At 45.0% G+C, this 12,500-nt stretch overlaps 1 protein-coding gene and 1 long non-coding RNA gene across 18 annotated transcripts in view; both read right to left on the reverse strand.

Annotated features, from left to right (window-relative positions):
- LOC126999556 (protein hu-li tai shao-like) overlaps positions 1-12,500 on the reverse strand; it is a 72,127-nt gene that overhangs the window by 42,536 nt on the left and 17,091 nt on the right. For 15 of the 17 annotated variants that reach the window (XM_050862317.1, XM_050862315.1, XM_050862313.1 and 12 more), the window contains exon 1: positions 5,586-5,611. The exons of the other annotated variants lie outside the window; for them this stretch is intronic. In XM_050862317.1, coding sequence (XP_050718274.1) covers positions 5,586-5,596 — 11 coding nt within the window. In that variant the 5' untranslated portion in view covers positions 5,597-5,611. Of the gene's footprint in view, positions 1-5,585; positions 5,612-12,500 lie in introns of those variants that run through there. 17 annotated transcript variants of the gene reach the window in all.
- LOC126999564 (uncharacterized) lies at positions 1,989-3,193 on the reverse strand. The gene is made up of 2 exons (XR_007753431.1): positions 2,530-3,193; positions 1,989-2,405 (listed from the first exon to the last, which is right to left on the reverse strand). It is a non-coding gene; the product is annotated as an uncharacterized LOC126999564 (long non-coding RNA).

A 12,500-nucleotide genomic window follows, 5' to 3' on the forward strand; every position in this document is an offset into this window, starting at 1 on the left:
GCACGTGGAAAGAATGACATAAAAGAAAGAAAATACACAAAGAATTAGAGAGAGAGAGAGAGAGAGAGAGAGAGAGAGAGAGAGAGAGAGAGAGAGAGAGAGAGAGACTTGTCCTCCTCCAACCTCAGCTAACCTCCCACCTACACAAACCCGTTTCCTCCTCCTCCTCCTCCTCCTCCTCCTCCTCCTCCTTCTTAACACAACCGCCTCCTTCATCTCTTACTGAGCACGGAAGGGGGAGGAAAGGAGGGATGATACCGAAGAAGAGGAAGGGAGAGAAGGAGAGAAGAGGGAAGGAGAGAAGTGGAGGAGAGGAGGAGGAGGAGGAGGAGAAGAAAGAAGAGGAACAAGTCGATCGAGGAAAAAGGAAAAAAAAATGAATATCAAAGAAAAACGAACAAAAGATGATGACGAGGAGGAGGAGGAGGAGGAGGAGGAGGGAGATAAAAGAGAAGACGAGAATTCAGAATAAGAGGAGAGAAAGCGTGAAGAGAGAGAGAGAGAGAGAGAGAGAGAGAGAGACATTCCATAAGTAATGCATCATCTCCAGAAATTCGTTTTTCCGGTCTCTATGGTCTCTCTCTCTCTCTCTCTCTCTCTCTCTCTCTCTCTCTCACCTAGCCATATTCCTTTTCCTTGAAATTACCTTAACACCTCCTTTTCCTCTTCCTCCTCCTCCTCCTCATCTTCCTCTATTCATGTAACAGGTCGTCTTTAAAATTTGCATCAGGAGAAGGAGGAGGAGGAAGGGAAAGAAGAAGAAAGAGATGCAATGAAATAGCCTAACTGATTGGAGAGAGAGAGAGAGAGAGAGAGAGAGAGAGAGAGAGAGAGAGAGAGAGATATATTTTGGTGGGGGTTTTTTTGTTGTTAGAGAGAGAGAGAGAGAGAGAGAGAGAGAGAGAGAGAGAGAGAGAGAGAGAGAGTAAAAGAAAATAGGTGAGGAAGATCAGACGTGGATAAGCCTCTCTCTCTCTCTCTCTCTCTCTCTCTCTCTCTCTCTCTCTCTCTCTCTCTCTCAAAAGCGTCTTCCTTCTTTCATATATCAGTGCTTGTTTGCTCTCTCTCTCTCTCTCTCTCTCTCTCTCTCTCTCTCTCTCTCTCTCTCTCTCTTAAATGACTCCTTGACTCTTGTTAGGAGGCTTCTGTTGTTGTTGTTGTTGTTACTTGGCTAAATAGGGCATGCGTTAAGAGAGAGAGAGAGAGAGAGAGAGATCCTGACAGATTGTTGGCACCCACACATCAACACACACACACACACACACACACACACACACACACACACACACACACACACACACACACACACACACACACACACACACACACACACACACACACACGCGGGCAGCCGATATCAAATCTTTTCATCCCGAATTTCTGCTGTCAATCAATTCAATGAAGTCTTAATATAATTTTTCCTCCTCTTCCTTAACCATTTCCCTCCCTCCCTTTCTTTCTTTAATCATACTTCTTCTCAATCTTCTTAAATCATTTATCTTTCTCTTCCCTTCGTGTTCTTAAGTTCTTCAGTATATTTTCCTTACTCATCTTTGACCTTTTCCTTCTTCCTTCTTTTTAAACCATTTCTCTTTCTCTTCCATTCCTGTTCTTCCTTCCTTCAATACATTCTTCTTCCTCGTCTTTGATTCTTTCCTTTTTGTCTTCCTCTCTCTCTGTTTTCAACCTCTTCCTTTTAATCATATTCTCCTTCCCTTCCTTAAATACACATTGCTCCTACTGTTCGGTATATTCTTTTTCCTTTTCTTTGATCCTTTCCTTTTTATCTTCCTTACTTTCCTCTCCCTTTCCTTCTTGTAATATACTGTTTTCAGCCCCTTCCTTAACCTTATCCTCCTTCCCTTCCCTTCTTTAAATACACATTGCTCCTACTGTTCGATATATTCTTTTTCCTTTTCTTTGATCCTTTTCTATTTATCTTCCTTACTTTCCTCTCCCTTTCCTTCTTGTAATATACTATTTTCAAGCTCTTCCTTAACCATATGATCCTTCCCTTCCCTTCCTTAAATATACATTGCTCCTAGTGTTCAATTTGTCCCTCTCCTTCCCTTCCTTCCTTCCGTATACCATCTTTAAAATGTACATTGTTCCTCTTCTTCCCTTCCCTTCCCTTCCTTCCCTACCCATTCATTAAATCATATATTCCCCCTATTCTTCATTGACTCTTTCCTTCCCTTTCTTTCTTCTTTTTTTTCCTTTTCATGACTTTATCCTTTCCTTCTCTTCCCTTTCCTGCCATTCAGTGATCATACATTTTTTCTCTGATTCACTGACCATCTCCTTCCGCTCCTCTTCACCCTTTAAAATACATTGAATACAAGACAAAGCGAGACAAGGGAAGGTCAGAGGGCATCGTAGCTTCCCTTGACCTAACCTAACCTAACCTTCCCATACCTTCACTTAACTTTTAACCTATCCTACCTTTCCCTCGCCTTACTTTTTTCCCTCTATCCTAACGTAACTTAACCTTCCCTTTCTTCCTTATAACCTAACCTAACTAAATCTAACCTTCCCATACCTTCACTTAACTTTTAACCCACCCCACCTTTCCCTCGCCTTACTTTCTTCCCTCTATCCTAACGTAACCTAACCTTCCCTTTCTTCCTTATAACCTAACCTTCCCATACCTTCAGTTCCTCCCTCCCCTCCTCCCTCTAACATACACTAATACAAGGCAAAGACAAGCGAGGTGAGGGAGGGCGAGGCAAGGGTATCGTAGCCTCCACACAGCGAGGGTCGTGTACGTGGGTGACACTTGTAATTTATAAGTGGTGGAGTTAAGTGGGTGCAGAGCCTTCCCTAAGTGTGTGTGTGTGTGTGTGAGAGAGAGTGTGTGTGTGTGTGTGTGTGTGTGTGTGTGTGTGTGTGTGTGTGTGTGTGTGTGTGTGGCATAAACGTTAACAAGATGCACCTGCTAGTCCTCACACACACACACACACACACACACACACACACACAGGACTGGTTTCTTCTTTTTATTTCTTCATTATCAATTCAACAAGACTTTTATCAGTAGGAATTAACTTTAAAATCGGAAAACTGGTCGAGAGAGAGAGAGAGAGAGAGAGAGAGAGAGAGAGAGAGAGAGAGAGAGAGAGAGAGAGAGAGAATACCTCCTTCCTTTCCTCCACTTCTTCCCTGAAAAACATTTTTTCTTCCTTTTCTCCCTCTTTCTCTCTTTCTTCCTCCATTCCTTTCTCTTCTTTCCCTTTCCTTCCTTCTTCTTCTTCCCTTTTTTCCTATCCTTCCCCTTCCTTCTCCCTTCTATTCTTCCATTCCTTCCCTTTCCTCCATTTCCTTCAATCTGTCTCCTTCCCTTCCTCACGTATTCACTCTCATAATCCCTTCCTTTCCCTTCCGTCCAAGCTATCCCCTTCCCTTCCATCATTCAATCCCTTCTCCTCCTCCTCCTCCTCCTCCTCCTCCTCCTCCTCCCTCATAATGGACAGGTAATGCACGCGAAGGGAGAAGGGAGGGAAGGGAGAGTAGGGAGGGAGGGAAGGGAGAGTAGGGAGGGAGAGAAGGGAGGGAAGGGAGAGAAGAGAGGGTTAAATCATATATAGGTACAATAAAAGGGGAGGGAGAATACAGGTGGAGAGACTGGTAATAAAGAGAGAGAGAGAGAGAGAGAGAGAGAGAGAGAGAGAGAGAGAGAGAGAGAGAGAGAGAGAGAGAGAGAATATGTATAAAGAAAGAAAAATAACAAGAACAGCGAAATCAGGAGAAAAAGACGAAGAAAAGAAAGAAGAAAAGTTCAGAAAACAAAGAAAATAAAGAAAAACAAAAAATAAATAAATAAATAAATAAAAATAAAAAGTAGACGAAATCGAGGTAGACAGACAAACAGAACAGGTAGACAGCTCAAGACAGGTAATGCAGGAGGAGGAGGAGGAGGAGGAGGGGGTATGTCGCCTGAAGCTCAGAATCAATGTTGAGTGGCAGACCGGCGCCAAAAGGGGGGAGGGGGGAGCGGGGGAGGGAAGGGGGGAGCGGAGGAGGGGAGGGGAGGGAGGGAGAGAAAGAAGTGGAGGAAAGTAAGGAGTAAAAAGAGAGAGAGAGAGAGAGAGAGAGAGAGAGAGAGAGAGAGAGAGAGAGAGAGAGAAATGGGGTTAGCTTAATTCTCTCTTTCTCTTTATGTATCTTGTCTCTGTGTGTGTGTGTGTGTGTGTGTGTGTGGCCATTTCCGAGACTCGTTTAATTGGTATCGATCTCGCACACACACACACACACACACACACACACACACACACACACACACACACGTCCCAATATGGTGTTGTTTTCTGATTTTCTTCTTCTTCTTCTTCCTCCTCCTCCTCTTCTTCCAGACAATCATCCTCACCACCACCGTTCTCTACCACCGTCAAATCACCCCCATGGAAGAAGAGGAAGAGGAGGAGGAGGAGGAGGAGGTGTGGGTGGCAGGGTCGAGTAAACGGTACATGGGGTTGCGGTGTTCTGTGGAGGAGGAGGAGGAGGAGGAGGAGGAGGAAGAAGAGGAGGAGGAAGAAAATAACCACCCGCAAGACAAAAAAAAAGTAAGACAAAAATAACAGTAAAGAACCAGATAATGAGAGAGAGAGAGAGAGAGAGAGAGAGAGAGAGAGAGAGAGAGAGAGAGAGAGAGAGCAAGCAAGCAGGCGGGACGAGAAATTAATTTTATGAAGCAGAAGTGAAGAAATTGAACTGACCGGACAGTGACCCTTCCCTCCATCCCTCCCTTCTTCCTTCCCTTCTCTCCCTCCCTCCCTCCCTCCTTCTCTTACTTCTCTCCTTCCCTCCCTACTTCTCTTTCTTCCTTCCATTCCTACCTTCCTTTCTCTCTCTTCCTTCATCTTCTCTCCTTCTTTCCTCCCTTCTTCTCTTCCTCATTCCTCCATCAAGATAAGGGAGGAGGAAGAGGAGGAGGAGGGAGATAACAAGAGGCAATGATAAGGGAGAAAGGGTGAGGGAGGAAGGGAGGGACAGGGAGTTTAGATTAAGCTGAAGAAGAAGAAAGGAAGAAAGGAAGGGAGGAAGGAACAAACGATAACATAAGTAAGTGAGTGAATGAATGAATGAATGAATGAATGAATGAGTATGAAGGAGGGAAGGAAAGAGAGAGGAAGGAAGGGGAAAGAAAAGAGGATGGAGGAAGAAAGGTAAGGATTGATAGACAGAAGGAAGGAGATAACAAAGAAAAGAAGGAAGGAAAGAGAAGGAAATGAAGGAAGAGGAAAAACGAACAATAATAATAAAGAAAAATATGGAAAAAAACGAGAGAGAGAGAGAGAGAGAGAGAGAGAGAGAGAGAGAGAAGGGTGTGGTCCATATAACGTGACATCACCTCAAGAATAATATATCAGGTGTCACGAGAGAGAGAGAGAGAGAGAGAGAGAGAGAGAGAGAGAGAGAGAGAGAGAGAGAGAGAGAGAGAGAATTTTTCCTCATTTTGTCCTCTTCTCCATCTCTCCTCCTCCTCCTCTTCTACTCCTCTCCTTCATTCTCCTTCTCTGACCTCATATCCTCCTCCTCCTCCTCCTCCCTTTTCCTCTTTCTATTAATATATTTGAGGATAGTCTTACCTTTGTTGCATGTTAATTAGTATGTCTACCTGTACACCAATTAGCCAGCCACGTTCGACTCTCCTTCAGACTCACCTGGAAAGAGAGAAGAAACTAATGAGTCATCTATCGTAATAACTGTGTCTGTATTAATCTGAGACAGAAAAAAATACTCTATGCAAAATGAATTAATTAAAAAACAGGTGAGACTTTCTTTATTTACAACACGAAAAAACAAACAGGTAAAACAAACATCCAGGTAAATGTAAACAAATAAACAAATGAATAAACAAACATTTCAATAAAAAAAAACTACTTTACTTCCACAAAAATAAAAGGAAAGAAAAACGGAGGAGAAAAAAATGAAGCAAGGACAATCTTTTTTAAGCAGAACCCACACCTGTCTAGCGAGAGGGAGAGAGGGAGAAAAGGGAGGAAAGGGAGAGTGAGAGAGAAGGGAAGAGACAGGGAGAAAGAGGGAAGAAGAAGAATAGAGGGAGATGAAGAATGGCAAAGGAAAAGAATGAGGGAGTAAGGAAGGGAGAGGAAGAGAGACAGGGAGAAGAAGGGAAGAAGAGGGAGAGGGAGAGAAGGGAGGAAAGGGAGAGTGAGAGAAGGGAGGAGAGAGAGGGAGAGAAAGAGGGAAGAAGAAGAATAGAGGGAGATGAAGGAGAATGGCAAAGGAGAAGAATGAGGGAGTAAGGAAGGGAAAAAAAGAGACGGAGAAGAAGGGAAAAAGAGGGAGAGGAGAAAAGGAAGAGAAGAGGAGGACAAGAAGATAGGAAGAGGGGAACTGATGGGATAAGAAGAGGGAAGAGGGAAAAGAGGAAGGGAGAGGGGAAGAGGAGGAGGAGGAGGAGGAGGAGGTGAGGGCAATGACCTTCCTCCTTCTCCTCCTCCTTCCTCCATTAGGCACCGGCTCAGCAATATCTCCTCCTCCTCCTCTTCCTCCTCCTCCTCATTAACCTTTTCATACAAGAAGGAAGAGAAGAAGAGGAAGAAGCAAATGCAAAGAAAGAGAGGAATATTCAATGAGAGGAAGAGGACAAGGAGGAGGAGGAGGAAGAAGAGGAAGAGGAGGAAGAGGAGGAAGTTGTAGATTCACGACCGGACAGGAGAAAGGAAGATGATCAGAGGAGGAGGAGGAGGAGGAGGGTGACGTAACGGGGAGAGAGAGAGAGAGAGAGAGAGAGGGCACGTGGATGAGTGGTGAGTGCAGGTGTGTGTGTGTGTGTGTGTTTGGCGGTTCATTTCTATAAATAGAAATACTCCGCCAACGCCCCCCTCCCCCCCCTTTCCTCTCTCTCTCTCTCTCTCTCCTAAGAATTCCCAATCAATTATTCTTAACCGTCTAGACACCAAATGAGAGAGAGAGAGAGAGAGAGAGAGAGAGAGAGAGAGAGAGAGAATTAATTATGAAGGTATAAAAAAATATGATTAAAAAAAAAATATTATGATTTAGGGGAAGGAAGGAAGGAGAGAAGGAAGGAGAGAAAAGGAGATAAATGAAGGAAGAGAAAAAAAAGAACACAAAAATCTCTGGAGGTAAAAGAGAATAAATACCTCCAAGGAAAATCGGAGGAAAGAAAAGGGGAGAAAAAAAAGAGGAAGAGAAAAAAAAAAGATGAGAGGAGGTGGGTACAAATTCTCTCTCTCTCTCTCTCTCTCTCTCTCTCTCTCTCTCTCTCTCTCTCTCCTGGACAACTGGACTTACGGGGACAGTTATCGGAGGGAAAAAAGGTGAGAATGGAGGAAAGGAGGGAGGGAGGGAAAAAGGGAGGGAGGGAGGGAAGGGACACGCTGCATTTATTATCAGCTTATGTATGGAGGGACAGTCTCTCTCTCTCTCTCTCTCTCTCTCTCTCTCTCTCTCTCTCTCTCACACTTTTCTCATTTTCTTTTCTTTTATTTCCTTTCCCCCCTCTCTCTCTCTCTCACACACACACACACACACACACACACACACACACACACACACACACACAAAGAAACGTATCCTAAATGTGTGTGTGTGTGTTTGTGTGTGTGTGTGTGTTTATGTAACCACTTTACAACTAAGTAAACCTATCTGTGTGTGTGTGTGTGTATGTGTGTGTGTGCGCGAGACTGCGGAGGCTACCACCGCCACCACACGATCAATACACACACACACACACAGGCAGCGTCTCGCCAGTCCTGCACACCGCTGCCAAACGTACGAACGAATGCACAAACACGAAAAACGAAAAAACACATAACGAATGTCTGACCCAAATACGTCTCTCTCTCTCTCTCTCTCTCTCTCTCTCTTGAACCTACCATGCCCCAACCCCCCCTCCTCTCCTCCTCCTCCTCTTTGCTCTTCTTTTTCTTTCTCACCCTCCTTTTAACCTCTCTCTCTCTCTCTCTCTCTCTCTCTCTCTCTCTCTCTCTCTCTCTCTCTCACTTGCTCTCCTTTTCATCTCCCTCCTCCTCCTCCTCCTCCTCCCACGCCCTCATCTCCTCCTCCTCCAAATAGTACCCCAATTGACTCCTCCCTCCTCCTCCTCCACCCTTAGTCTTCTTACATGCCCTCCTCCTCCTCCTCCACTTGTGCTACCTCCACCCAGCACCCTCCTCCTCCTCCTCTTCTCTAACTCCACTAACTTGCCCTTACAAAAAGCTCCACCTCCTCTCCTCCACTTCCCTCCACTTTTTTTTCTTACTTTTCTTCCTCCACCTTATCTTCCTTCCTCTCTCTCTCTCTCTCTCTCTCTCTCTTTTTTTTTCACTTCTTCCTGTTCCAATTTATTCATGTATTTCTATTAATCATTCTCTAATCTATCTTTTACTTCCTCTATTTGCTCTTCTATCTCTTTTATCTTTCATTTGCTATCTATTATTATTAACTATATGTCTGTCTATCTGTTTTTCTATGTCTCCTTTTATCTTTCCTTCCTTCTCTTTCTTTTCGTCTGTCTCTCGTTCGCTATGTATTATTTTGTTTCCTTCATTCTTTATATGTCATCCGTCTATGTATATTTCCTCTCTATCTACTCTATCTAACTCCTACACACTTCTATGCTTCTTATATCTGTCTTTCTATCTATGTGCCTATCTGTCTATCTATCTATCACTTTTCTTTGCACTCCTCTCTCTCTCTCTCTCTCTCTCTCTCTCTCTCTCTCTCTCTCTTTTCTTTCACGACCCTAAACAATACTTTCACTCTTCCCTTCTTCCTCCGCTTCCTCCTCCCCTCCACATTTCCCTTTAAAATCCCTCTTCCCCCTCCACCTCCCCTCTCTCTCTTCCTCTCACCTTTTAAACAGTACATCCCCTCTCTCTCTCTCTCTCTCTCTCTCTCTCTCTCTCTCTCTCTCTCTCTCTCTCTCTCTCTCTCATATGTGAAGGTCACTTAAACCAATAGTAGTAGTAGTAGTAGTAGTAGTAGTAGTAGTAGTAGTAGTAGTAGTAGTAGTAGTAGTAGTAGTAGTAATAATAATAATAATAATAATAATAATAATAATAATAATAATAATAATAATAATAATAATAATAATAATAACAACAACATCACTATCGGCGCATGTTTGTGTTCGTGTGTTTGATTCCGATACGTTTTTGTTGCTACTGAGAGAAGGGAGGGAGGGAGAGAGGGAAGAGGAGGAGCAGGAGGAGGAGGAGGAGGAGGAAGGGATAAGATAAATAGTTAATAGAAGGCATGACGTCAGTGTTACAGAGGAGGAGGAGGAGGATGGAGAGTGAGAGGGAAATGCGTGTTGTGAAGTCTAACTGAAATGAGAGGAGGAGGAGGAGGAGGAGGAGGAGGAGGAGGAGGAGGATGGAGAGTGAGAGGGAAATGCGTGTTGTGAAGTCTAACTGAAATGAGAGGAGGAGGAGGAGGAGGAGGAGGAGGGTAGAGGAAGAGAGGAAGATGAGGTTGCGTTGGTATAATGTACTGACCACCGTTCCTTCTCCTCCTCCTCCTCCTCCTCTTCCTCTTCTTCCACCTGATCCTCCTCCTCCTCCTCCTCCTCCTCCAAAACTGACCAGAGTCTTGAGAAGTATCGACACAACACTTCACAAACAGGAGGAGGAGGAGGAGGAGGAGGAGGAGGAGGAGGAGGAGGCCTTTGAATATAAAAAAAAAGGTTACTACTACAATGATAATAGAGATGATGCAACTAAGAGGAAGAAGAGGAAGAGGAGGAGGTGGAGAAGGAGGTGGAAAAGGGCAGAAACAGGTGTGTGAGAGAGAGAGAGAGAGAGAGAGAGAGAGAGAGAGAGAGAGAGAGAGAGAGAGAGAGAGACTGATTCCCTCCCTCCCTCTCTCCCGTCCCTCCCTCCCACACGACAGACAAAGAACCGGTGAGAGAGAGAGAGTGAGAGAGAGAGAGAGCGAGAGAGAGCGAGAGAGAGAGAGACGCACGTTACCTGTCCAGCGGAAGGTCTCTCTCTCTCTCTCTCTCTCTCTCGACTGTGGACAAAACAATTACAAAAACGACATCACCCCTTCATAATTATACTCTCTCTCTCTCTCTCTCTCTCTCTCTCTCTCTCTCTCTCTCTCTCTCCGCACGTATTCCCTTTAAAAGCTAACTCTCGCTTCCACATAACTTCAACACACACACACACACACACAGACGCTTACGGATCAATACGTATCGATTGAGCGAGACGGTTTACACACACACACACACACACACACACGACTAATACCTTTTTTATACCTGCATTTTAATTAGAGCTGTTGATGGTGATGATTCATTCTCTCTCTCTCTCTCTCTCTCTCTCTCTCTCTCTCTCTCTCTCTCTCTCATTATAAAAGGAGGAAGAAAGGGAGGAAAAGAGAATAAAGGAGAAGACAGAGGGAGAGAAAGAGAAGTTAAGAAGGAAGGAGAAATGGAGGAAGAGGAAGAAAGGAGAGGAAGAGAAGAAGAAAAAGAGAAATTGAAGGGAAGGAAGGGGAGGGAAGGGAAGGAAGGGGAGGGAAAGTGAGGTAAGGAGAAGGGAAGGGAGGAGAATGAGAGCAACGGGAAGGGAGGGAAGGAAAGGGAGGGAAGGGAGAGAAGGGAAGGGAAGGGAGGGAAATATTATGACCTTGTGACCTTCCCGTTGCAGGGTCACCGGAAGCTTGGGTCAGGGGGCGAGAGAGAGAGAGAGAGAGAGAGAGAGAGAGAGAGAGAGAGAGAGAGAGAGCGGGGTTTGCTTGCCTTTCCTACCTGTTGTGTAACTTGATAGTGTTTATAAGTGTGTGTGTGTGTGTGTGTGTGTGTGTGTGTGTGTGTGTGTGTGTGTGTGTGTGTGTGTTCGTGACGGTCCGTGTATACATGTGACTTCCTGAGGCTTACCGTGTCGGATTTTTCGCTGTGTGTGTGTGTTTCTATTTGTGTGTACGTGTGTGATTTCTTTGTTACGCCGCTGTGTGTGTGTGTGTGTGTGTGTGTGTGTGTGTGTGTGTGTGTGTGTGTGTGTGTGTGTGTGTGTGTGTGTTTGACAGGAAGATGGGCATTGTGTTGGGAAAAATAATGGTGGGTGTTGTACTGGAGAAGATGAAAAAGTAAGCAAAAAAAATCATATCAGTAGAAGTAGTAGTAGTAGTAGTAGTAGTAGTAGTAGTAGTAGTAGTAGTAGTAGTAGTAGTAATGGTGACATGTTTAAGCATATACTAAACTAACCAGGTGATATGGAAGGGAAGGGAAGGGAAGGGAGGGAAGGGATGGGTAGAGAAGAGAAAGGTAAGGAAGGAGAAGGAAAGGGAGGAGAGGAGGTCTTTGGAGGGTAAGGGATGGGAAGAGAAAGAGAAGAAGGGAATGGAAGGGAAGGGAAGAGAATGGCAAGGATGGAGAAGGAAAGGAAGGGGAGGAGAGGGAAGGTAAGGGTGGGAAAAGGCAAGATATGGTAGGGGAGGGCAGAGAAGGGAAGGGAAGGGAAAGGAAGGGAAGGGAAAGCTACAGAAGGAGTTGGAAGTTGAGGAAATGCAATGGAAGTTTAAGGAAGGAGGAGGAAAGGAAGGGAAGGGAAGGGAAAGCTACAGAAGGGGTTGGAAGGGAAGGGAATGGAATGGAAGTTTAAGGAAGGAGGAGGAAAGGAAGGGAAGGGAAGGGAAAGCAACAGAAGGGGTTGGAAGGGAAGGGAATGGAATGGAAGTTTAAGGAAGGAGGAGGAAAGGAAGGGAAAGCTACAGAAGGGGTTGGAAGTTGAGGAAATGCAATGGAAGTTTAAGGAAGGAGGAAGAAAGGAAGGGAAGGGAAGGGCAAGCTAAGGAGGGGGTTGGAAGTTGAGGAAATGCAATGGAAGTTTAAGGAAGGAGGAGGAAAGGAAGGGAAGGGAAGGGAAAGCTACAGCAGGGGTTGGAAGTTGATGGAATGGAATGGAAGTTTAAGGAAGGAGGAAGGGAAAGGAAGGGCAGGGAAGGGCAGGGAAAGGAAGGGCAGGGCAGCAACACACACACTATATTCTGGCAGGGACGCAGTAATCCAATCTCTTTTTCTGGTCACCTTCATTCACTGTGACATCTACCTCTTCTTCCATCCCTCCATCTCCTCCTCCATTCCTCCACCTGTCCCTCTCAACTTCTTACCTCCCTCTCTCTTCCTCCCTCTCTTATTCAACTGTCTCCATGTCCCTTCTATTTACAATGTGATTCGCATGTCTTCCTCTCTGTTCCCTCTCTTCCCCTTTCCTCTTTCCCTCGTTCCCTCTTCTCCTTCTTCTGTTTATTTATCCCTCTCCCCTCTTCCTCTCCACTGTCTGCCATCTCCACCTCTTCCTTGTTTTCCTTCCTCGTCCTCCTCCCTCTATCGCTTTCACCTTCCTTTCTCTACACCTGCATTTCTCCTCCTTTCTCTTCCTCTTTCTTCCCTCCCTCCTTCGCTTTCTCTTTCTCCCTCATTCTTATTAAATTATTCTTCCATTCCTCCTTCGTCCATTTCCTGGTTGTGCCTTTCACCGTTCTCCTCCCTGTCTCCCTCCTTC

Source organism: Eriocheir sinensis, chromosome 16 (genome assembly GCF_024679095.1).
Source record: "Eriocheir sinensis breed Jianghai 21 chromosome 16, ASM2467909v1, whole genome shotgun sequence".
Lineage (NCBI taxonomy): Eukaryota > Metazoa > Arthropoda > Malacostraca > Decapoda > Varunidae > Eriocheir > Eriocheir sinensis.